Consider the following 25,023-nt stretch of genomic DNA (forward strand, 5'->3'; position numbering starts at 1 on the left):
CAACGTGCTTGAGAGGGGGAAGCGGGACAAACCGGGGCATCGAGGGAGCAAAGGGCTGGCCGCTCCCCAACCTGCACCCCCGGGGTGCATCCCTGCCATGGGGGGGCTGCTGGCCGGGCTCGGGGGGCTCTCGGGGTGCCTGCTGTCCCCGGGGAGCCACAGCACAGAGCTGCCAGCTCCGCCGGCTTCCCAGCTCGGCTCTTGCCCCGTGGCTGTGTCGTGGGGACAACAGGGACCGAGCTGGGCCAGGTTTGCACCCAAACTGGGGGGGAGAGGCTGGGTGCGAGGGTCCCATTGGGAGCGTCTTGATGCCACCCGTGGCTCTGCACCGGGCGGCGGTGGCACCGGAGCATCCCAGAGGGGTTTGGGGGTAATCCAAGAGGAGCAAGAATCGGGTCCCTGTGGCGGCAGGGGGATGTCACAGGGGGTGGCACAGCCCGCTGCTGGGCTGCGGTGGGTGCTGGCACCCTATAAGCAGGGGTGTGATGCGGGGGTCCCCCGACCCCTCGTCCTTCCCGGCACCGGCTCACGTGGCCCAAAGAGGTGGGTGGTTTCGCTTTGCTGTCTCCTCGTACAGCCACTTCCTGACCTGCGAATGGCGGAGGTCAAATTTAGTCTGTTCGCTTTAGCAAAAAAAAAAAAAAAAATTAAAAAAAAAAAAAAAGAAATAACCTCGTACCTAAAAACAGCCCTTTTGTTTTATGGACCCTCCCCGCAGCCAGCCCGGCCTCCCTTATAACCGCCCTCCCCGGCCGACGGACCCGCTGGTGAACAGCATCAGTGCGCGGGGCAGGGTCGGAGCAGCCCCCGCGGCGTTGGGCAGGCGCTCGGGAATGCAAAGGCCGATCCCGTGTTCCCGGCGAGGGACGTGGCATCGCGGCACCGCGGCTTTCCGGCCGGCACACGCAGGTGCTCAGGTCGCCGGGGCCGGGGTGGGGGCGATGGGGCCGGCGTGGTGGAACTGGCTGGACAGACCTAAGGGGATTCATCCCCCCCCCCCGCTACAGCAGAATTTCCCAATATTTTTTTTTTTTTCCATTTTTCAGTTTGCTGACAAAAAAATGCCGAAACTTCCTCTGAAAACTTCTTTTTTTTCAGCAAAACTTATTTTTTGCGGGGCCGCAGGGGTGAGGACGTTCACGCGTTGCTGGGGCGGACGCTCACCCGGGCTGCTGGGGCTCAGGGGCTTCTCCCTCTCTTCCAGCCCCCCCTCGAGTGTAGGAAGCGAAAATGGGCCGGAAAAAAATACAGATCAGCCGAATACTGGATCAGCGGAACCGGCAGGTAGGAGCCGCTTGGGGACAAGGTGGGGACAAGGGGGACGGGGAGCCACAAGGCTGAGGAGGGAGGCAAATTCTCTGGATTCATCAGATGCTCTGGAGCTGGAGGGAGTTTGGGGATGCAGGGGGAGGGTTTCGGGCCATACCGAGGGGTCCTGAGTGCAGCATCCCATCCCCTTCCCTGCTCTGCAGGTGACCTTCACCAAGCGGAAATTCGGGCTGATGAAGAAGGCGTACGAGCTGAGCGTCCTGTGCGACTGCGAGATCGCCCTCATCATCTTCAACAGCACCAACCGCCTCTTCCAGTACGCCAGCACCGACATGGACAAGGTGCTGCTCAAGTACACGGAGTACAGCGAACCCCACGAGAGCCGCACCAACTCCGACATCCTCGAGGTAGCGGCGGGGGGCGGCCGGGGGTGGGGGGGCCGGGGGCGGGCGCAGGACCCCGCTCACCGCCCCGCTCCCCGCAGACGCTGAAGCGCAAAGGGCTGGGGCTGGAGAGCCACGAGCTGGAGCTGGACGAGGGGCCGGATCCTGCGGAGAAGGCGCGAAGGCTGAGCGAGGGCATGGACCTGTCGGTGGCACGGCCCAGGTTTTACGTGAGTCGCTGCGGCCCCGCGACACGGTGGGGGGGGTGAGGGTCCCCGAGGGTCCCCATCCCCTCCCTTGTCCCTCACCTCCGCTTTTCCCGGCAGAGCCCGGTGCCGCTGCCCGAGGCAGCCTACGGCAGCTCCCCGCCGGCCGCCGACGGATCCCTGGGCAGTGCCAGCGGCTCCCCGCAGGGCCAAGGACGCCCACCCCCCTTCAAGCCGGCAGCGCCGAAGCCACCGGGACGCTCACCGGGGCCGCTGCCCCCAGGTAGGCTCATACCCTTCGCTCGGAGATGCCGCGGGGGGAGAAGGTCCCTGTGACGGGCACCACATCCCCATCACCCCGCGGGGATTTTCCCAGCCGGGCGCCGCATGCAAAGCTCCTCTCGCAGCATCTCCCGGGGACTTGCCGGGAGCGGGTGCGTGGGCAGGTAGCGGCGCTGCAGCTGTGGCTACACCGTCCCCTGCCTCCCTCCAGCTGCTTCCTGCGCCCCGCCGGCACCCGGCACCCGGCTGGCCCCGGCACCCTGGGGACCCCGCGCCCACAGCTCCCTCCCGCGCGGCACGGCTCGGAGCTGGGCACCTGCCCGGCAGGATGGCACCAGCTGGGGACGGTGACGGGGACATGGGTGCCTCCGGGGCCACGCAGCAGAAAAGCGGCCAGATGCTGTGGCTTCACCAGTTGGAAACCCCCTGGGTGGGTGGGAGGTGGTACGGGGGCAGCCGGGCGATATTCCCAGTGCAGGACGCGGGCTTGCAGCATCCCTGTGTCCCTGGATGGGGACAGCGTGGTGGCCCCGGGCACAGCGGATGTCCCCATAGGAGGTGCCGGCCGCTCTGCGGGGAGCTGGGGCGAGGGCGCTGCCCGCGGCAGGGTCTGGCCAGGGAGGTTTGCAGCCTGCTGGCCCCACAGACGGATCTGGCCACCGCCTTCGGCGCACCGTTTCCGCTCGCAGCATGCGGCCGCAGCGGGCCGGGGGCGGCCGCCGCAGCCCAGGTGCACCGACGGCCTCGTGCAGGAAGTGGGTTTTGCCGGAGCGCGGCACCGTGCATGCACGCACGGCCGCCCGCAGCGGCGAGGGCACCGGGGCCACCAGCCGCAGCCATGGGGATCCACCCCGAGAACCGGAGCCACCGGGATCCCGCATCCCTCGGGGCCGCCCTCTGCATCCTCCTGTCCCTCTGTCCGTCCAGGTATCGGCTACCCCCTCTTCCCCACCGGCAGCCTGAACCGAGCCCTGGCCACCAAGACGCCTCCACCGCTGTACCTGGGGGCAGAGGGTCGGCGCGGCGAAGCCCACGGCAGCTTGGCCAGTGGCCGGAGCGGTGGCAGCGCGGCGGTGAGTGCCGGGGGGGGGGGACGCACACCAGCTCTGTGGTACCTGCTGCCTGGGCTGGCATGTGGGGACAGCATCACTGGGGCCCCAACGTGGCCCCATCGCTGAGATGTGTCTCCTGCGTGCAAGACAACCCCCCCCCCAAATCCATAGCCCCCCAGGATGGGTTGGCTCTTTCTCCCTGGGATGCCTCTGGTGCCCAGGGAGGGGGCTGGGACCCCCTGGCCATGGGGTTCCCCTGGGGGTCGGTGCCAGCAGGATGCTCGGTGGCCTTGGGCACCCTCTTTCCAGCAGTGACACCGCAGGAGGGGGCAGCAGGGCAGGCGGTGAGGGGTTCCCCCCCCCCTCGGCTCACTGCAGCCAGGCATGTCCCAGCAAGTCACTGTGCCCAGTGTCCCCGGGGGCCACGCGGATGTCCTCCTCCCAAAATTCAGCGAGGAGCTCCTCCGGTCCGCTCCCACCTCCTCTTCCTCAGCCCAACACTGGGGCTTTGCTGGGGGGCACGGGAAGGGGCTGGGGGGGAGGACACTGCATCATGACCCCCCCCCAGGGGGTTGGCAGCATGAAGCCTGATGGGGGGGTACCCCGATTTCCCACAGCGGCCGCTGTACCCCGCTCTGCAGACCCTGAGCCCCGTGCTCGCCCCGGGGAGCACCGGTGTCCCGAGCCACAGCCTCTCCGGCTTCCCCTTCCTCGCCCCGGCCCAAACGGGTAAGTCCTGGACCCTCAGCCCTGGGACAGCCTGACATCCCCCCCCAAACCCAGCTGTGCCCCCCCCCCCCCAGCTCCTGCTCACTCTTGGCCTCCTGCTCGGCAGAGTTCGGGGCTAGCGAGACCCCGCCGCCCCCCGGCTTCCTGCAGCCCGGCCCCACGGCGTGGCAGCACCCACGGGACATGGCAGCGCTGGGGTAAGCATGGGGGGGGGGGCAGCTGTGGGGTGGGGGACGGGACCGGGGGCAGCGCAGGGTGGGGGTGAGCCTGTTTGTGGGGAGCTGCTGCGCCCATGGGTGACACCTCCCAGCCCAGGGTGCAACCGGCACCCAAGGTGTGCTGTTCCCCCCCACCCTGCTGGGGTCTGTCCAGCTTCACCCCAAAACTGGGGCACAGGGGGTCACCCAAGGAATTCCCCCCACCCACCGCTGTTGGCAGAACCTATTTCCAACCGGATTTCCCCAGGAGACCTGGTCCCCATGTCCCCCCAGTCACACACCAGGCTCTCAGCAGCTGGGTGGGCAGCTGCCCAGTGCTGGTACATGAAGTGAGTTTGCGGGGTCTCAACCCCTATAAGTTGGGAGAGGGGGGGTGATTTTGGCCTCTCCCCACCCAGCTCATCTCAGCGGGGGATGCAGGGAGACCTGGCCTCACTCCTCCTCCCCTCTTACCCCAGGGTCAGCAGCCGGATCGTCCCCACCGAAGACCCCCCCGCGGCCCCCGGCACCTCCCCGCAGCACCAAGCCATCAGCATCAAATCGGAGCGGGTCTCCCCGGGGCTGGGCTGTCCTTCGGGCACCCCCCAGCCCCCCCTGGCCAGCCTGGCCTCCCTGAGCGAAGCCTCCCGAGGCCCTGCAGACCTCCAGCCGCGGGATGACTACGCCAAGGGGTACCCCTACCCCCTGGGCCCCCCCCGGCCGCTGGCAGAGGAGCAGCGGGCCCCCGGCCCCGCACGACGGGCGCAGGCCATGGACGCTTGGCAGAGATAGCGAGGCCGATGGGGTGCAGGGGAGGGGGGAGCCAAGCCTGGGGGAGCAGCCCCTCGCTTCATCCCCATCCCCGGACCCCCGGGAAGCCCCCCGTGCCCTTTGCAATGCTGTCGCGGGGGGGTGGGGGGGGAGGAGGTCAGCGGTGCCGCAGGGCTCCCCCCGGGGTCCCGCTCCCCCACCCCGAAGCCGCAGCTCCCGGCAAACCCCTTCCCCACCCCGATGCCCCCCACATGATCTCAGCCCCCCCCTCCCTGCAGCTCTGCCCCCTTCCTCCCCCAGCCCCCTGCGAGGCCGGGACCCCACGGGCGGGGAGCGCTGCTCCGGTCCCCTGTCCGGTGCAGGACACGGTACATCTGTACATCCCCGTCCGTCCGTCCGTCCCTGCGCCAGCGTGTCCCCAGCGAGTGGGAGTGCCTGAGAAGTGCCACGGGGTGGCAGCAGGACTGAGAGCACCGGCAGCGGGTCCAACCCTGCACACCCCCGGCCCAATCCTGCACCCGGCCAGGGGGGAGAAGGGGGGCTGCAGCGGGAGGGGGCGGGGGGGGGCAGCAGCAGCGGGGGGGGGGGGGGGGCGGAGGGTGCTGCTCCCCCCGCCCAGGGGCTCTTTTCTATTTATTATTTTCTCACCAATAAAGAACTGGGGGTGTTGGGGTGTGTGGTGTGAGCTTCTCGGCGTGGGGCAGCACTGCTCGGGGTGGCTAACGAGGTGGCAGGTCGTTAATGGCCCCAAGGGGAGAAGTGTCCCATGCCCTGACCCCCCCTTCGGCTCAGCGTCGCTGTCCCCCCCGTGTCCCCCAGGCTCAGAGCCGCCTCGCCGGGGTCACCGACCAGTGAGGCGGGTGACAGGCATGTCACCCCCAGCTCTGGCCAGGTCCCTGGGGTCCAGCCGTGCTGCTCCCACCCCTCGGCTCCCCGGGGACCCCCAAAAAGCTGCTCATAAGGTTTCAGCACTGCAGCCTGGCGCTGGGAGCGAGCGGGAGGAGGAAAAACCCCGTCCGTGCCCTTAAGATCGGCATCAGTGGGGGCAAGTAGGGGGTTAAGGGGGGTGGGTGGGGGCAGGACACACACCTGAGCTGTGTCTCTTATAACTCAGGGCTGGGCGAGCATCCCCCGGGGCTTGTGGTGTGCTGGCCACAGCCACACTGCTGGGGGGGGACACGACGACCAGGGTTTGGCAGTGCCCACCGTCCTCTGGTTTTAGGGGGGGGTCCCCACAGCCCTGCCTGGGCACCCACAGGTTGGGATCGGGGGGAGGATGGGGGTCTCTCCTTACCGGCCGCTTGCCGGCGCTGGGCTCGGCCCCTTCCCGCGGGGGGATTACCGGTGGCCGAGCCCCGAGATTAAAACACGGGCGGGAGGTTAATCCTGGGAAGAGTTTGCCCCGTTTAATAGAGTCCGGCGAGCGACATAAATACCAGCCAGGATTAGGGGCTGTACAGAGCCCCGACAGCCCAGGGCTGGATCCGGCCTCGGCCCAGGTCCCGTCGCCGCCCCCCCCGGCCGACGGGTCCCCTCCCGGGCCACCCCCGGGGCTGGGAAGGGGCTTCTGCGAGCGAGGAGGAGGCGAGAGAGCCGGGGAAAGCGTGGGGGCTGGGGTAAGAGACACTGATTGAATAGCAATGACTGCATGATTTATGGTTTGCATTATTGCCTGGCTCATTTGAATATATGCTAATAAGGCTTTTCTCCTCGTTTTGTTTGTAAGATTTAGGTTTGCTATGGCAACCCGCTGGCATGGAAGGAGCGCCAGGAAATGTCAGGGCGAGGTGAGCCCCGGGGAGGGGCTGGGGCTGCTGGGGAGACCCGCCGCATCCCACCGCGGGGACGCGGGAAGGGCCGGTGGGAGCCGGAGGGCAGCGGCGGGAGGAGACCCGGGAGCCGACCGGAGCCACGCATCCCCCCGGCTGCCTGCAGGTCCAGTAACGCCCCGTTGCGACAGGTCCTAAACTGGGGTGGGGAGTGCCCTGGGGTGCCCCCAGCCCCGCTTTGGTCTTGTAGGGAGGCCCCTCTCACCCTCTGCCCCCCAACCTCGTGCCCCTGACTAGCCACCGTGCGTCCCCCCAGCATGACGGAGATGGTGGGACACCGCTTTACCCAAAGGTGGCACCCAGGGACCCCCAGCTTTGTTGGGAGGGACAGTGCTTGGGATAGCACTGGGAAGACACAGAGCATCTGCGTTCGCTCTGTGTTCCCCCACCCGTCTATCCTACAAGGTCCTGGTCCACAGCAGAGGGGTCTGGACCATCTCCCAACCCCTGTGGCTCCATGTCCCCTTCCCAGCTGGCCGGAGAGCTGCCCCAGTAAAGCCCAGTTACCTGCAGGCCCAGTATGGCGGGGGGCTGCGCTGCTCCGGGAGGGAGCTGAGCTCCGGTGCTCGAAGCTGTGGAGCCGATGGGGCTTTGTCTCCCACCCGATGCCGGTACCTCTCCCTCTGCAGGGGGCGGGGGGAACGCTCTGTCGGGGCTCTGCTCCCCGATTTGGGGGGCTGTGGACATTGCAGTCATGGTGCTCCCTTGCTGGGGAAGAGGCAGCCCGGTTGACGTGGGGGGGCCCATCCCCTCCCCAGAGCAGTGGGGGAGCAGCCCCGTGTCGTTGGATCCCAGCGCGGGGGGGGGGGGGGGGGAGGAGTGGGCTGAAGTCTCCGTGTCCCTCAGGGTCGTGGTGCTACCGGGGGGATGTCCCGCGTGGGGATGGGGTCCCCCCGTTGCCCTCGCCCAGACGGCTCTGTCCCCGCCGGGAGAGCACCGGGGCTGCGGGAGCCGGGGGAGGTGCGGCCCCTCGGAGCTCCACGGCCACGCGTGACGGCGGGGCAGGGCCGGGGCGGCTCCGGGCTGTCGCGGTGGCCCCGGGGCTCAGCCGGACCTGGGCCCTGCGTGTCCCTGCAGCGACCCGACGGGACGGGCGGCTCTGTCCAACCGGGGGCCGATCTCCCCTCCCGCGCTACCTGGGGCCGTTTCACGCCTTATAGCGGGGTGGCAACGAGCCCCGGGCCGGGGGCGAGCGAGCGCGGCCCCGGCCCCGAGGGGACGGGGTGCCCGGCCCCTCCTCGCCTCTCCGCCGCAGCAAACCGGGGCCGAGCCGGGCACCGGGGGCTGCCTCCCCCCCTCCTCCCCCGGTGTATCCTCCCCCAAACACCCACTTTGTTGTTTTGCAAAAGCCCTGAAATATTCATGGCGCTGCGCCGAGCGCCTCTTAATGAATTTTTGATCAAAACGTTATCAGGGAGCCAAAATACGCCGCACCCCCCCACAACCCCACCCCCCCACACACCTTCGCGGGGGGTGACCGGACCCGCCGGTACCGGGGGGCTGGAGGAGCCGGGTCCGGCCCGAGGGCGTTTTGCCGGTGGAGCCGGGCATCCCGGGGGTCGCACCACGCCGCCGGGGATGGTTATTGCGGGCTCGGCAGCAGGATTTAGGGTGGCCACCGTGCAGACCCGGCCTCCTGCTGCCCCCCCGGGCCGGGCGGGGCCGGGAAGGACCGACGGGGCCGCCGCGAAGCCCCTCTTGGACGGGACGGGCGGTGGGCGGCCGGGGCAGCGCGTCCCGGCACCCCCCGGCCCCGCCGGGAGAAATATTCGTTAAGGGGGAAATGCATAAGCGGAGCTCATTAGGGGAGAGCACAGAACCGGCGGCCTCCCCGGCAGCACCGGGCCGGGGGCTGCCCGTACCCGCGGCGGGCAGGGATGGGGGGGGGGGCACCGGGGCGGCACCCGGTACCGGCCCGGTCCTGGCTCCGCGGGAGCGGCCGCGCACCCTGATGGCTCCGGAGGCTGAAACCGGCCTCGGCCCGCCCCGGCCCCGCTCCGCGGCTCGGTGTCGGTGGGGGTTTGCCCCCCGCCTCCCCCCCGGGGCCGGATTTGGGGCGCAAACCCCACCGGGCGCTGCGCGAAGCCGCTTTTTTTGCTGCCACCGATTTTTAACGCGTTCCGAAAATCCCGGTGCGCCGGAGGAGGAGGAGGGCGGAGGGGTCGGGGGGGGGCTCCATTCCAGGCCACTTCGGAGCTTGGAGGTGTTAAAACCCGGAGCGGGAAGGAGGGGGCGAAAAATTTGTTTTAATTAAAAAAAAATAACCCATTTCTGCTTCATTTTCACGGAATAATCCTGCACCGGCCGGGGAGCGGGGTGACCCTGCCCGCCCGCCCCCCCCGGCCGCAGCCGCTGCCCCAGCCCCGGGGGGGGGGGGGGGGAGGCAAGAGGACACCCCCCCCACCCACCCCCCTCCGCTCCGGCCCCGCTCCCCCCGTGCCCCGTGGGGTGCCCCGAACCCTGACGGTCCCGCGGTGCCCGGGGAGGGGGGTGGGGGGGGAGCGGGGGAGGACGATACGGATGCGGCCCTGCCTCCCGCTGCCCGTGCGGGGCCGCATCCGCGGGGCCACCGGCATTATTATTTTATTTTATATATATATATATTAATAATAAAATCCCCGTTATTTTTAGGTTCTGCTGCTAGAGCCGCCCCCGCGTTCCCCCCCCGCCCCAGTCCGGTGCATTCCCCCCAGCTCAGGGCTAACCTATCCTGCTCCCGACGTGAGGACGTCATGCCTTACGTAGTAAAATATGGAGAAAGCAGGGAAAAAAAAAAAAAAAAAAAAAAAAAAAAGCAGCGCATTTTTCCCTCCTCTCTCCCATCTCCATTTCCAAAAGGGACAAAATGGATGTTTGGGCGGAATATCAAACCCCCCCTTCCTCTTCCCCGAGGGTCCGGCGGCGGCGGACCGGGGGTGCCCGGGCCCGGTCGGGGGGCTCCCGGCGTTAAAGCCCCCGGGCAGACGTTATCTGTTTAACCCCACGTAAAGGCAACGTGATCGCGGGGGGCTCCGCTTTCCCGCAGCCCCGCCGCTCCTGGCACTCCTCTCCGGGAACCGCAACCCGGTTCTGCCGCCCTCCGCATCGCCGGAACGTCTCCGGGCTCCGCGTCCTGCCCGCTGCCGGTGCCGCGTCCCCCCCCCCCAGCCCCCGCCCCGGTGGCTGCCGGTGTCCCGGCGGCTCTCGGCTCACGCTGTCGCGCTAAGTCATTAATGGATGCAGATGTGCGGAGGGAGGTAAATAATCCCCCCCCTATTCCCCCCCCACCCCCCATCCCCCGACTCCCTCTTTTCCGTCGCTGTTTTTCCCCCCTCTCCCTGCTCCGCACTGAACTCCCCGGACCGGGGCACCGGGCAGCTGCCGGTGCTGCCCGCCGGAGGCGCAGGGCTGGGCAGGCACCGGCAGCCTCCCCCCCCCCCCCCCCACCCCAGCTTCTCCCAACTTGGAAGAAGTCTGCGAGGGGGGACCCCGCGCCCCCCCCCTCCCCCCGGCCTTATTTTTGGGGGGTGGGTGGGGTGTTTTTTGCCTCCCTCCCCCCCCCGGATTAGAGGCTGCGGGTCCCGGTGTGAATGTCGGGGGGGGGGGGGGGGCGAGTTGGGGCGGGGGGGGGGGGGCGAGGCGTGGAAAGCTGCCCTCCCTCCGGCTCCCGCAGCGCCGGGAACAATGGCCACGGGCTCCGTGGGGACAATGCGCGGCGGAGCCGAGCTGCTTGGGTTGCAGGACACGTCCACCACCGCCTCGGCCACCCCGGGCCCCGGCCCCCCGCTCCCCCGGGACACGCACCCCCCGCTCCCCCGGGACACGCACCCCCCGCTCCCCCGGGGCTGTGGGAAAACGCGTGGCCGGGGATGGAGGAGGAGGAGGAACGGGGGGGGACACACCAAACTTAAGGAAAAGTGTCGCCGTCACCCCCCACCCCGGGGGCCGGCTCCGTCCTCTCCCAGCTTTGGGGACACCCCCCACCCCCGCCCCGCCGAGCCCCACTGGGACCGTCGGTTCTCTGTGTCCCCACTCTTCCCGCAAACTCCACCGGCTGCTCCCGACCGGGGGCTCAACAGGTCGGTACCGGACAGTCCCCAGGTGCGCGCTCCTCCGTGTCCCCCCCCCCCCCCCCCTTCTCTTCCCTCCCCTCCTCTTCCCTCCCCTCTTTCCCCAACTCTCCATCACTCCCCCAACACCCCCCTCCCCTTCCCCAACTCCCCCCCCTCATTATTCCTGTTATCCCAAGGCAGCCTCCGTGCCCAAACGCCGGCAAACAGAGCGCGATTGTTCCGAGCCTGGGAACGCGCGGAGGGGGCGCGGGGGCCGCCGCCCCCCCCCACCCCCGCCCGGCCCCCGCTCAGACGCGATTGTGATGGAAATAGGCCTTTTCCCCGCATGCTGTTGAACTTGATGTTGACTCCTTTTTCTTTGGGGTTTTCACATCTTCCTCGGCCACTTGTTTTGTGGGAAAATTTTCTCCCGAGCTCCGGTGTGAAATTAATTAATCAGGGCCTCTAGATGGCAATGGGACACAAAAGGGGACAGCCCGGGGAAACTCCGGCAAACTCACAAAAGCCACCCCCGGGGTTTATAGCCCCCGGGCCGGTCGGACCGACTGCCCTGCCCTGCCCGGTGCCCGAGGTAAGGGGCTGCCGGAGCCAAGTTTCGGTGTGTGGAGCTATTTTTTTTTTTTTTTTTTTTTTTGGGGGGGGGGGGTTGGGGAAAAAATAAGGGGGAACAGGGACGCGGGGGTTTGGGGGTGCTGTGGCGGGGCTATGTGTTGTGTGGGCACCCCCCTCCCCACACCCCGGCTTGCGTTGATGCGAAGCTGTATCCCAGCCGGAAAAAAAAAAAAAAAAAGGCAGGAAAATAATAATAATAAATTTCCCACGCAAAGGGACGGGGCTGAATTCGGTATTTCTGGGGGAAAAAAAAAAAAAAAGAAAAAGAAAAAGAAAAAAAAATTATCTTGTTTTATTATTATTTTCCCCGCCCTAAAAAAAGTAACTGGGGTTGTTCTGTAGTGAGGAACCGGGCTCTGCCCGAGCGGGCACGGCGGGGAATTCCACGCCGTTGTTTCCCGAGCGGGGAAATCTCTACCGTACGCGTTTCCCCCCAGTTTGGACTGGGGAGGTGGTTGTTTGATTTCCAATCCCCCTCTTCGCTATTAGTTTCAGCGGGTGCCGCGGGTGTGTGTCCTCCGACGGGTTTAGCAGCGACGAGGGGATAAATATAAAATCAGATTTTCTTTGGAAGCACTTTGCAGGGCGGGATGTGATTGTGTTTTTTAGAGAGATGAATCTTTGCAAAGCGTTCGGGGCTTTGAGGGGAATATTTCTGCACGGGAACAGGCCAAAAATACGAACGTCAAATCTTCTCACGCTCTTTGTTGCCACAACACCTTTGGGTGACAGCGGCGGTAGAAAGAAAAATCATTAAAATCTGTTAAATCTTTAGTTTTCGCCTACATCGATATTTCCAACCGGGCGGGAATACGGGTGGATTTGGCCGATGGTTTGGGGACACCTTTACCTCCGGGTCGGTGTCCCCCTCTCCGGTGCTGGTTGAATTGAGCTGCGAAGCGATGTGCGGGGGAACGAGTCGTTGTTATTTTAAATGCAAATAATTCCCAGGGACGAGGTTGGAATCAAAAGGTGGGGAAAAAAAAAAAAAACGAAAAACATGGGGCGGGAAAAGAAAAAAAAAAGGGGGGGGGGGAATGTCGGTGGGAGAAAAAGGAAAAAAAAAAAAAAAAAAGCCCAACAAAAAAAAACAGCTGAAAAATCGGCTTTCGAGGGGCGCCGGGCCGGGCGGGCGAGCGGCTCCTCTGCCCGGGGAGCGGCGGCGGCTGCCCGGTGCGATGCTCCGGTGCCCGCGGCGCGGGGGAGCTGGGCCGCCCCCCGCCCGGTAAAGACAGACAGACAGACAGAGGGACAGACACTGGGTGTGGGGCTGCCCCTCCGCGGGGGTCTCCCGCATATCCCCGGCAGCAGAGGCCGTGTCCCGGTTTGCCCCCCCTTGACCAGGGCCGGGGGTCCGGGTGGGTCCTCCCCCTCCACGGGTGGAAAGGACGGGTTTTGGGGCATCCTCCGCCCTGCCCGGCGGTGGGACCGGCCCCGGTTGCCCGGGCAGGGGCTCCGGCGCCGCCCACCCCCCCGCCCCCGCTGCCAGCCTCACCGGGAAAGTTGCTCCAAGTTGGAGCGATGGCGGTGGCGGCGGCGGCTCCTCCTGACGCCTCTTCTCTCTCTTTCCCTCCCCAGGTGGGCTCGGCCGAGCGGCGCGGCGGGGGACCGGCACACCGGGCGAGGCGGAGGTAACGGCGGCTCCTTCCCCCTCCTCTCCCAACACCCCCTCCTCTTTTCCAAAAGCAGCCCCGGGATGCGGCCGGTTCTACCGGAGGGATGCGGGGCAGGTGCGGGACCCGCAATTAGTGGCGTTACCGGTAACGGTGGGAAGTTACCGGGCACACCGCGGCATCCCTCGGTGCGATGGGAGAAGGGGGCCGGCGGCCGGCTGGGCTGCCCGGGCTCCGTTTCCCCGGTGGGAACGGGGGGTCCCCGCGCCGCTCCGAGCCGAGCCCCGCCGCGCTGCTTCCCGCCGAGGCGGCCGGCGGTTCCTGCGGCGAGCGCCGCGCTCGCACCGGAGCCCAACATGGCTGCTGTAGTGAAGGTATTTGATTCACACGAGGGTGTAGGCGAGGGGAAGAAGCGGGGACGAAAGGCGCCGGGGCCGGAGCCGGAGCCCGCGGCCGCCGGGGCGAGGGGTACAGGCGGGCGGCGTCCCGGTAAGTGCCGGGGAGGAACGGGGCCGGGCGGTCGCCGTGAGCCCCCCGCCGCGGACACGCGTGGGGAGGCCGCCCTTCCCGTTTCGGCGTTGCCAAGCCTCCCCCGCGGCCCCTCGGGGACAGGGAGCCGTGGGGAGCCGAGACCGGCAACCGGCGGGAGCGAACCGGGCCGCTGAGGCCCACCCGGGCCCTGCGCGGCGGCTACCGGGTTCCCGGGCGGCGGAGGAACGGGGCCGGCGCGGATGCTGCGCCCCGGCCCCGCCGGTGCCCGAAACGGCCCTTCCCCGAGCCGGCCCTGGCCCCGAGGGTGCTCCCGGGGCGGCGGAGAAGCTCCGCCGGTCCCGTTCGTTCCCTCGGCGGAGCTTTGGGGCCGCGGTCGTTGTTGGGGTTTTACCCTTTGGGGAAGGACCGCGGCCGGGCCCGCCCGGGGAAGGAGCCGTTCGCTAGCGGAACCCACCGGGGCGGCGGAGCGGGGCCGGGACCGGCGGTGCCCCGGGCGGTGTGGACGGCAGCGGGGCCGAGCCCGCCGGGACCACCGCCGCCGCCCGGGGCCGGACAGGAGAAGCATTTCGGAGCCCGATTGCGGAGGTAACGGCACCGATTCGGCCCACGCACGGTACGGACCCACGGAGGGGAGCGCGAACGGCAGCTACCAGGGGTGTGCGGGGCGACCCATCCGTTAATTTGGCAACCGGCCGCCTCGCTTGACACCATCTTCCCGCTCGGAACGGTTGGCCGTGCCGCCGTGCACCGGCGCGACGGGAACGGCGGGGATGATAACGATAATAATTAATGGCAATGATAATTATTAATCAGCAGTGGTTTGGAAAGAGAAGGGCGGAGGAGACGCGACCCCGCACGGCCCCGGGGCGCGGCGGCGGCGGCGGCGGTTCAGCACCACGGAGAGCGGCGGCGCCGGTGCCCGGTGCCCGGTGGCGGCGGGAGCATCCTCCGCCCGCGCCCCGCCAGTGCTGCGGCCGCCGATTGCGGACGGGGGGCTCCTGCCAAGGGCTCTTCCCCCTTGTCCCGGGGGATCCCCGGTGCGGGGCACAAAGTCCCGTTGCTCGCGGGGAGCCGCCGGTGCTTGAGGGTTGGCATCTCCGCAGGCGCCGCCGTGCATCGTTCGCATCCCCTTCAAACGCACATATTCATATATATTATGTATATTTTTTTATACATATATATATATGTGTATATATAGAAGGGCGGGTGTGGACAGCGGGAGCCGGTACGGATCCGTGCCTCCTTCCCAAAACCCGGAGCGCTGTGAGCGGGACCCGGGCCCCGCCGCTCGCCCGGACCTGCTGCTCCCGGTCCCCGTTAGAAGCGGAGCCCGCCCGGGGCTGCCCAGAGCCGGGGCACCGGCACGGCGCTATGCGCGGGGCCGGGGCCGGTGCTATGCCCGGGCCGCCTCTTGGTTTCTTTTTCCGCCGTTTCACCGGAGCGAGGTGCGACGAGGCGGCCCCGGGAGGGCTGCGGAGCCCGCCGGGCCGGGGCAAGGCTGGGGTGGGGGGGGGGGCGGGGGCGTGGAGGAGGCTGGGGAGAGCCAGGGTGTCCTGCGTGGGGGTGGGGGGGTGCGTGTGCGGGGCCGTGCGGACATCAGGACGAACGTGAGCATCAGTGTGCGTGTGTCGGTGTGAGCGCTCCTGGGTGTGCACCGGGGTGTGTGTGCGCACCTGCGTGTGCTCCCGAGTGTGTGCACCGGTGCCCGGGCACCCCTGGGTGCGTGTGTGGCTGGCACACGGGGGTCACGGCTGTGCCCGCCGGTACGTTCCCGCTGAAGGTGCCGGGGAAAGGCCGCTGCCCGCCTCCCGAAGCTGTCCCGCCGTCGCCGGGAGAGCGGAGCGGGTCCCTTGCACCGGGGCAGGGCCGGCCGGTGACCGCACGGGGGGGACGTGGAGCCGGACCTCGGCCCCGCGCCCCGGGCTCTGCCCCGCCGCCCCTCCGAGCCGCGGCCCCGCTTTGTCCCGGGCCCGGGGGGCCCCTCCCCGGCCGGGGGGGCAGAGCCGTCGGGGAATGCTGTTACCGCCCGGGACGAGGGGTGTGTGTGTGTGTGTGTGGGGGGGGGGTGTCGGTCGAGCCCGGTTTTCATCCCGAGCAGCCGCAAATTTTCCCCTTTGCCAGCGGGGCCCGTGAGCGCAGCCTCGACGGGAGGGTCCGGCCGACCCCGCCGCCTCGGCCGCTTCCCCGCCACGGGCCCGTCGGGTTTAACCCTGGCCTTTACCGGGGGGGGCGGCTTCGCCACAGCCCTGACGGAGCGGGGTTACCCCCGGGGCACCGCCGCCTCCCCGACGGGGCGGGCCGGCTGCCGCAGGAGGCTGAGTCGGGGGGGGGAGGGCCGGGGCGAGCAGACGGGCCAGCCCCCGGGGACAGCGGCGGCCGTGGCGAATGGCGCTGCCCCCCCCGGGGGGTGGGGGTGACCCCTGCCCCGGCCCCACGCCCGGGCTGTCCCAGCCCCGCCGCTCGGGCTTTGTCCCCGTCGGCCGCCCCGTCCCTCCTCCCGCCCTCCCCCGCCCTCCCGCCATCCCTCCGCCGCCGGCTCTGCCTCAACTTTAGAGGCAGGTCCCGGAGGCGCCGCGGAGCGGGAGCGGAACACGCACCGGGACCGGCACCGGCACCGGGCGGGGGCATCCCGTTTCCGTTCCGGACCGAGCCCCCTCCCCACCCTGCCAGCCTGGGAAGGATGCGGCGACCCGGAGCCGACGGCGACCGCAGGCAGCACCGGCCCCGGCGGGGCGAGCAGGTACTGGACACCTCCCCGGGTCCCCTTTCTGGGGTCCCCCGTCCTCTCCCCGTTCGCCACTGGGGCCTGGGGGCGGCCGCTCCGCCGAGTTTCCCTCTGAGCAGCCACACGGCCGGAGCCCCCCGGTTTGGGCAGCTCTCCGGGAGCATCCCCCGCCGCGGCCCCGCCGGTGCCGGTGCCCGGAGCCGGTGACTGGAGCCTCCGGACCGGGGCATAGGGTCTCTGCGGGCAAAGGCGGGCGAGGACGGGGCGGCCCCGGGGTGCGCAGGGTGTCCCCCCCCGGCAGATTCAGGGCCCGGACCCCCAGGACATGTGGGGTCCCTGCGGGGGACACCGGGAGCGGGTGCGGGAGGAAGGGGAGGAAGAGGAGAGCAGAGTCGGGGCTCGGTGGAAACCTCCGGGGGGGCCCTTTGGGTTGGGCCCGTCCCTTCCCCCGCCGCTCTCATGACTCAGCAGCTCCGTGCCAGTAATTTACAGTAATTATAAAGTGGGAGTGGGCTCCAGGGTGGGTCTGGGGGTGAATTTGGGGCTGGGAAGGAGATGGGTCCCTGGGCCGCAGGGATGGATCCTGGGGGAGCACCCTGCCCTGCCATGGCTCCCAGGCCATGGCGGGGGGGGGGGAGGGGGGGGCTGCGCTGGGCTGAGTCCGCTTTAGGGTGTGGGTCGCCTTTGGGGTGCAGACGTCAGGTCGGGATGCTTGGGTGGGCTTTGAGGAGCGCCGGGGTTGCGCGTTGCATCCCGAGGCGGCGGGACAGATTCCTGCTCTCCCGTGGAAACCATTGGGGTTTCTTCATTCTTGGCGGTGAGGGGACACGGATCGCGGCCACCCCGGGGGGCTCCGCCGTGGGAGCAAAACACCCCCGGGCGTGCGGCGCGGCCGAGGCCCGTTTCGTAAAGACCTGGGTTGGTTTTTCTCTTTGGTTATCTAGCTGTATGAGTGTATGTGATATCATAAAGCTAGAGAACCGAATGTAAAAACCCGCTCGCTGTTCTCCGGGAGAAGAGCCCTGCCCTCCCGGCAGGAGAGGGGCTCGGCGGCCACCGGCCTCCCCCAGGCACTAGCCCCCGGTGCCTTCGGAGGAGGAGAGCGGCTGGAAGCCAAACGCTGCCGTGGAGTGGAAATTTCAGTGGGTCTTTTTGTTTTTTCTTTAATCGTTTTTATTGAGGCCCAGAGCTAGCGCCTATGCCTGGGTGATTATTTCGATCCCAACCCGGGGTTCCTCAGGCTACCTGCAAACCCAGCACCTTTATTTTATTATTTTTTTTCTTTTTTTTCCCCTGCCGTCATTTTAATTTCCATGTTGACAATTAAGCTGGCTTGCGCCGGGTGTGCCGGAGATAAATGAAACAGGGCCAGCTCTGAAACAACCCCCAGAGAAACCCTGTTTATAACGAAGTAGAAGGAAAGTTGCTTAAATATATTACCGCATGCAAATTGTAATTTAGCACAAACCCGTTTCCGGGGCCAGTTTATCTACTGGGGAAGAGAAATAAATCATTGTCGCTTGTCGGTTATTCTGCATCTGCAGAGAGATTGCAGCTTTGTTCTTTGGAGAGGGGGATTTGGGAGCATCACTCCGAGGTTACTCCGGTCTCAGCCTCCCCCCTCGGGTCCCTCCCGGAGCTCTCCCCGTGCTCCTGCTTTGCTGCCCGTGGGTCGGGGTGTTGTGTACAGCCAGCTCCCTCCTTCCCTCCTGCTCCCTCCGGCTCCTCTCGGTCCCCGCGGTGCCCGGGGAGACTCGCCGGTGCGAGGGATGTGGGGCTGTGCAGGCAGAGCAGCGCTGGACCCGGCCCGGACGGCTGATGCTGGAAGAGGGGAAAGGCTGTAGGTGGTGACCCTGAAAGCTGAGCGGTCCCCGGTTATTCCTGGGAAGCTCAGGGAAGGGGGGAGCGGTGTATTCCAGCGTGTGTTTTGGGGCGCAGCTTGGAGCGGGCACCAAGCGAAGCCCCACCGTGGCCGTAGGGTCCAGCCCCGCGCTCGCCGGCATTCGGCAGCGGTCAGCGGGGCGGCTCCGCAGGTGGACCCGTGTGCTTAAACCATTGCAGGATCAGGCCCTGACCACACCGCGCCACCCGCCGCTCTCCCGGGGGAGGCAGGCGCGGCGCGAGGGGCGCAGCAGGGCGGTGGCACCGGGGCACGTCCGCTCTGCCCGTGGCCGCTCGGTTTTTGGGTGCAGCAGTTCCCTGCCTGCGCCGGTGCTGGGAAACGAGAAGGGGAAAAGCATCAGCTCGAAATATTAAAAAGCTCAGCGCCCCGCCAGCCTCTCCCCACCCCGCGCGTCCTGGCCAGGGTTTGGCTTCCACGTGGGGTTTCGCCTCCTCTTTCACCTGACGTTGCTGGAGTTGGCAGCGGAGGAGGAATTTGGGGTGCGGGAGAGGGGCAGACTCCTTGTCCTGGATCTCGGTGATCCCTGGCGCTGATCCTGCGCCCCCCGTCTGCTCGAACGCTCTGGGCTCACCCAATTTGGGCCTTTTTGTGGGCAGGGAGGACGTGGCCCCTGTATATAGGGTGGGATAAAGCGGGGATGGCCACCGTACACCCCAAAATATGGCGTGGGATAAAGAGGAGATGGTCCCTCATACACCGCGTGCCCCGCGGAGCCGCTCCACCCACGGCTCGGGGACGGGGACAGGACTGTGGGTGCTTTAGCCGTGGCGGCGCTGCGCTGGGGGAGAGCCTTCGCTGCAGCACAACGCGGGGCCGCTGCAGCGTCCAGAGCCTCCGGCTTGTCCCCTCGGTGGAGACACAGGTCCCCGGGGGGCGGAATGTGCCTCATCCGATGGCTGATGCCACCCTGAGCTCTGCGTGGGGGCCGGATGGATGGGGCACTGTGCCGGATGGAAAACCTTCCCCGGCTCCTTGCTTATTTGCCCAGCACTCCTCCAAGGGCCGGCAGGCTTCTGTCGGGGCAGGATTTCCACGCCAGCCCCGTTTCCATCCCTCCGACCGTCTCAGGCTCTCCAGGATTTGGCCCAGCCGTGAATCCTGGAGCTTTGTGCACAGGTTTGGGCGAGAGGCTGCCTGCACCGACCCGCCGGCGTTTCCGGAGCGTCGGCGGAGGAAGCCTCTGGCTGGCGGGAGAAGCGTTTTTCGGCAGCAGCGAGGCCGCATGGGGACAGCCCGGAGGATGCAAAGCGGCAGCCGAGCATTGGCGGGAGGGATGCACAGCGCCGGGAACTGCGCATCCATCCTACCCTCACCGCTGGCAGTCCCAGGCTGAAGCGGACCCCAAAACACACCACCACGCACCCCGCCATCCCGGGGGGAACCGGCGCGGGCTCTGCCGCGCTCGGGAAACCTTCTCCTCCCTCCTGACTACTTGTAAACCATTCAGCAAGAATTTCTTAAAATAGGTTCCACTTTAAGGACTTATCTGCTGAATGCCATTAATTTTCTGGGGTTCGTTAAAAGCAAACTTGGTATCATAGCAACTGAATCTATTCCAGGGAAGCAGCCAATTGGGCCGCGTGGTGTGTGCAACCGAAGGCGAGAGAAAGGAGCCTTTCAGGTTTATTCTCAGGCTTGTGCCTTTGCAAGTGAAGTTTTAATTTCCAATGTTTCATTCCTCGCAGAATATTTTATAATTTCTCCCGGCAAACCTGCAGGGAGAGGGAAATCACTGCGCTCGGCAAATATTTGCAAAAGCGCCTTCGTTTGGTGCCGGTCGCGAGCGGGCAGAGGCGGCGGCAGAGGGATGCAGCGGGGGCTCGGGCTGGATCCGGTGCCGGCAATTCGGGCTTGGGACAGCCGGGCTCGTCCCTCGGGGGTCGACGCCGCCAGCCCCGATGTCACCCTCGGAAGCGATCCCGGATGGATCCGGGACCGCCCAGTGGGATTGGAGGTTGCTGGTAAAGAGGACGCTAATCCCCGTCTCATTTCCCCGGCCCGGCTAAAGAAATAGTCATTATTTGCCTTTTAATCCCATCTCTCTCCTCTTTTCCATTAGGCCCTAAGCTGCAATCTTGTTCCCGGGGGATGTTACGCTGAGGATAATCCCGGGCGCTGCCGGGGCGCTCGGCCGGGCCACTTTGGGGCAGGCGGTGGTCTGTAGCCCTGGGCTGCCGCTGGTGGGTCGGGGCCGAGCCCGGCTGGCGCCGGGGGTCTCCGGGTGCCGGTGCCTGGCTCCGGGAGAGGAGCCGGGCTGAGCATCCCAGCGCTGGCACTGCAGAGTGAGCCGGGGGCAATGGGCTGCTCCCCAAAAGCCTGGCGCAGCCGTGGAGATGGGGATAGAGAGCTCGTGGGCGGCTTGGCCGGTGGGATGCCGGCACGGAGCTGCCGCCCCGTGTCGGCTGCGCTGGCTCGGGTGGGCGAGGATCCAGCGCCGGGCTCGGATCCGGAGCCCTTTGTGCCATGGCTGGTGCGAAGGGATGGAGGGAGCTGGGGGGATGCCGGGGTTTGGGGTGTTGAGAGGAGCCGGGAGGCAGCTCCATCTCCGCCCCACGGCCACCGGGCTCGGCCGGGAAACACGGAATGGCACGGCCGGCACCTCGCCTGCCGCAGCCCTACGAATAACGCCGCCCAAGGTTGCCTCCGGCGCGACGTTTGGGTTTTAACTGGGGACGGGTGGCAGGAGCCGTGTTCGCAGCCGTCCCGGCCGCCGGCATCGCACCGGTGTGCCCAAAGGTCCTGGCTGCTGCCCTCCACCGTTAGACCCTGTCCCCGGGGGAGGGGGTCCCCGTGCCACCCCCAGCCCCGCTGCCGCACCCTCCGCCCACCGCAAGCCGGTGATTTTCCGACTTGATACCACAGAGGGGGGAAAAAAAAAAAGTCCTCTATGATAAAAAGTATCACTTAAATAGACAGAAAGTGTAAAAGCCTCAGACAAAAACGTATCCCTGAGCAGGAGAAAATGAAAAACACTGATGTGTTTAACTTTAGGCCATTTAAAAATAACCGTTGAACAGGCTACAGTAAATAACAATTCCTTCCCATCAGGTACGTGTCACCGTGGCGGCGAAGCTGCCGTTTATTTCCCCAAAGCTGGCGGAGGATGGCCCGGCCGGCTCTTTAGCTGCTAATTTTTATGGATGTCAGGCTGAAGTCTCCGACCCGGATAAATCAGGTGCCGGCGGTGGAGGGAGCGGTGAGAGAGCAGTCAGCCTTCCTTCGGTGCCGGAGGGGTGCGGGGGTCCCGGTCAGGGGTGCGCAGGGGACCCCCACCCATGGGACCCAGCCTGGGGGGGTGAGGTGAGACCCCCGTGCAGGGCAGAGCCCAGCGGGGGCTGCTGCCGGCCCGCCAGCCCCCCGTGACGCGCTGGAGCCTTGCTTTCTCTATTAGTATTATTTTCTTTTTTTTTTTTTTTTATGGAGAAATTATTATTTACAGTTTAATATCTCCATGTTTCTATGGAAACTCCATGGCTACGCTGGGTGGGGAACTCAAAACCAACCGGGGAAATGGCACTATTTGAAAAGCAAGCGGAGCGGGGCGGGCGATGGCCGTGGCTGCGGGGACCGGGGTTCGGCACGGGGTGCGGGGGGGGGACCCGCCGCGGGTCGGTGACGCTCAGGGTGCCGAGGCTGTGGCCTCGGTGGCTGCGCTTTGTCGCTCCTACCAAAGCCGAACCCTTCGCCCGGGCTCCTTGGCGAGCGCTTTTTCAGGCTGCGTTTGCCAAAAGCCTTTTTGCCCTTCCCCACAACAGGAATCCTCCCGGCACAGGGAAAGCCCCGTGGGGATGGCGGGTGGCTCGGTGGGCGAGGGTCGGCCGAGCCCCCTCGCCGCGGGCACGCGTGGACATCGCCAGCCCCGGGGAGGGGGGGGGGAACTGCCGCAGCCCCGAATGTAGGTCACGCACATACGTGCATCATCACGTACATATGTTGACTTCAAAGAGCGGAGCTCATCCTCGCCGGTAATAAACCCGCGTGTGGCCGTTAAACAGATTTGCATTTATAAACGGCAAACGTGGGGCACACGCGTTACGTACGGGGGGGGGGGGGGCGGAGGGCACCGGTGCTGGCGCTCATGCGGAAAGAGCAGGGGGGTGGCGGAGACCTTCTCCCCCTAATAGCCGGTGACAGGGACTTGCTAGTGGCGATGTCCCTGCGTCGGGCGCGGAGCGAGGACGGAAGGTGTGCGACGTCTCCGCTTTTGTCAGAAAGTATCTATCAGAGCAGCGGGGAAAGGTCAGCGGGAAAAGCACGCGGGGAGGCACGAGCGGGCCCCGAGGATGCTGTCCTGTCTGTCTGTCTGTCCGTCCCGCTGCGAATGCCAGCCGGTGACGTGTGTGTCCCCCCCTCCCTCCAAGGACAGCAGGAGATGAGCTTAAAAAATCCCAGCCGCTTCAAAAAATAATAACTGTGGGTTTCGCCGCCTTTGCCTTCTGGTTTTCCAGCCTTTGGGGATGGTGTTTTCATGCCTTCCGCCGCCGCCACCAGAAATGTATTTATTTATTTTTAATGAAAAGCGCGATCCCGGTGCTATTCCGGGGCTGGGCGCCGGCAAACGAGGGAAGATGGTGGGGCTGGGGCTGGCGGGGGGGTAGGGGGGATGCTGTGCCTGTGCCGCTGCCGCCGGCTTCGAGGACCAGCCCCCCACCCCCCCCCCACCCCTCCGCAGCGGCTGCGCAGTGTGCGGGACCCCCCGGCTCCGCCGTCCCCGTAGCTCCCCGGGAGGCTGAGCCCAGACTTTCTCTGCCCTAATTTCCCGGGAAACCAGGCAAGGGCTGATCCTTCCGCGGCTGCTTATTGTTTTCTATAAATCTCGGATTTCTACCGGAGCTCGGAGAGGATTTTGGGGGCGAGCCACGGGCTGGATGTTAGGGGAAATCAAGGTGCGATGCGCCCGAACCGCCCCGTCCCGCGGGAATCCCATCGCTTCGTGTGTCGGGCGGGGATTTAACGCGGAGCATTTGCTCCGGGAGCATCAAACGCTGGTTGTGAAACCCGGGCACGGCCGGGGCCGCCGAGGAGCTCAGGGTGATGCCGGGGGGTGTGGGGTCCCCGTCGGTCCCCATCGGTCCCCACGGGTCCCCACGGCTGGCTGGTGGGTGGGGATACGGCCACTAGCCACACGTCCCCTCTGCTCGCCGAGCCTCCGGGTTTGCGGATCGGAGGCGGGCGCTGGTACCTTTTGGCTCATTTCTTATATCAAAATCGAAGCGTTGGGATAAAAGGGAGAGACGGGTCCGAGCTGGGGGCATTCACACCGCTCCACGTTTCTCCCTCCCCGCCCCCGCCAGACACCCCTTCCAGAGCGGACTTTAGGGATGAAACCCCTACATGGACCTACAGACGGGCACAGGGGGGCTCCCACGCACGCCGGGGGCTTTGCACACGCGTGTGCACGCGCAGCCCAGCCGGGCTCGGGGCCGGCTGCTCCGGGAGACGGGGTGCGAGTGGCATTTCAATGCAATCCGGGCGGGAACAATGAGGTGTGTTTTTAAGGGACTGTGAAAGGGGGGTTTTTGCTGAAGGCCTGAAAAGGCGGCGGGGGGAGGAGGGAGCCGGGCAGCCCCTCCATTAGCTCAGTGCAGCAGCGAGAACAGCTGTGAAAAGAGCCCAGGCCTTTTTCCCACGCCCAGAGGAGCGGAGCGAGGGAAGGAGCCCTCCCAGCGAGGTCAGATCCCATCACTAATATATACACAGGCTGTGCCCTCATTCACGTCACCCCGGCGCAGGTTTGTTTAAGGCACACACACACTGACACTAATTTCTCCTCGCCCTCGCTCCCCCAGCCGGCCCCATTATAGTCCCCGCTGCATTAAACCCTCCCCGTGCCCCGGCGACGGCTGGCGGCACCCAGGGACTTTTTTTTTTATTATTTTTTATTTTTTTTTATTTTATTCTCTCCCCCCCTCCCTCCCTTCCCCCCCCCCCTCCCAACACCTGACCAGCAAGGTCAAGACGAGTCGCCTGCGCCGCGGCGGCGGTGGCTCTCTGTCCGGCAGCTGCTGCGCCGGGGCCGGCTCGCAGGAATGCGCGGCGGCGGCCGTGGCCCGCAGATGGGACCTGGCGGGGGTTTGACACCCGGGACTCAGCTGGCGGAGGCGGGTGGGGGATGTTGAGCTTGGGGAGGGGGTGGAGAGGGGATGAAGTGCCCCCCCCCCCCCCCCAGCCCCGGCTCTGTGCATCCACGGGAGCGTGGCTGATTGATGCCGGCGGAGGTCTGGCCCCGTGGCTGCTTGTCAGGAGGATGAAGTTGTGGGTCTTCGCTGGAGCTGAATTAAAGGGTCGGTTTCAATCCCCCCTCACCCCCAGCCTGCAGCTTCCAGAGCCCAAACGGGGAGTGATCCCGGTGCTGCCGGGGGGTTGCACCCGTCCCAGCATGACGCTCTGGCAGCCACCGGTGCGGGGCATGGGCGATGGCAGGAGCAAAGCCCTCCTCCTGTCCTGGTACCGGCCAGATTCTGCTGTCCCGTGGGGTGGCGAGTCTGGGTCCGGGCAGCTCTGCCTTCGCTGCCGCCACCATCCCCGTCTGGTGCACCCCAGCACGGGGGGGGGCTCTGGGGGACATCGCATGGGGATGCTGGGGGGGGGTTGTGCAGGATGCGTGCGTGCGGGGCTGCTCCGCGGCCCTCACAGGGGAATGTGCGGGGGGCGAGGGGGGTGCTGCCCTCCTCGTCTCCCCATGCCAGGATCCGGCCGCGGCGGTTCCCCGTCCCCCCTCACCCTGCGGTGCTGCCGGCCCGGCCCGGCATCTGCCGAGAGACGGGCAGCAAATAAATCAGCTCTTGTTTATTCTCGTGCCCGGGCTTGGTGTGTGAGTTCATTTTAAAACGTTCTGCCTTAAATTACAGCCTAATAAATCAATACCCACTTAGCGATGCAAGTGAGCGGGAGGGCAGTTTGCGCAA

At 66.5% G+C, this 25,023-nt stretch overlaps 1 protein-coding gene across 1 annotated transcript; it reads left to right on the forward strand.

The window, feature by feature from the left end:
• Window positions 1-1,230: 1,230 nt before the first annotated feature.
• MEF2B (myocyte enhancer factor 2B) lies at window positions 1,231-4,910 on the forward strand (the record flags this gene model as incomplete). Its single annotated transcript, XM_082495430.1, has 8 exons — window positions 1,231-1,284; window positions 1,473-1,676; window positions 1,754-1,882; window positions 1,979-2,141; window positions 3,068-3,213; window positions 3,810-3,921; window positions 4,028-4,118; window positions 4,598-4,910. The coding sequence occupies 8 exons, from the start codon at window positions 1,231-1,233 to the stop codon at window positions 4,908-4,910; spliced, it is 1,212 nt and encodes a 403-aa protein (XP_082351556.1).
• Between the last annotated feature and the right edge of the window lie 20,113 nt (window positions 4,911-25,023).

Source organism: Vanellus vanellus (assembly GCF_965231255.1).
Source record: "Vanellus vanellus genome assembly, chromosome: 25".
Classification (NCBI taxonomy): Eukaryota; Metazoa; Chordata; class Aves; order Charadriiformes; family Charadriidae; genus Vanellus; species Vanellus vanellus.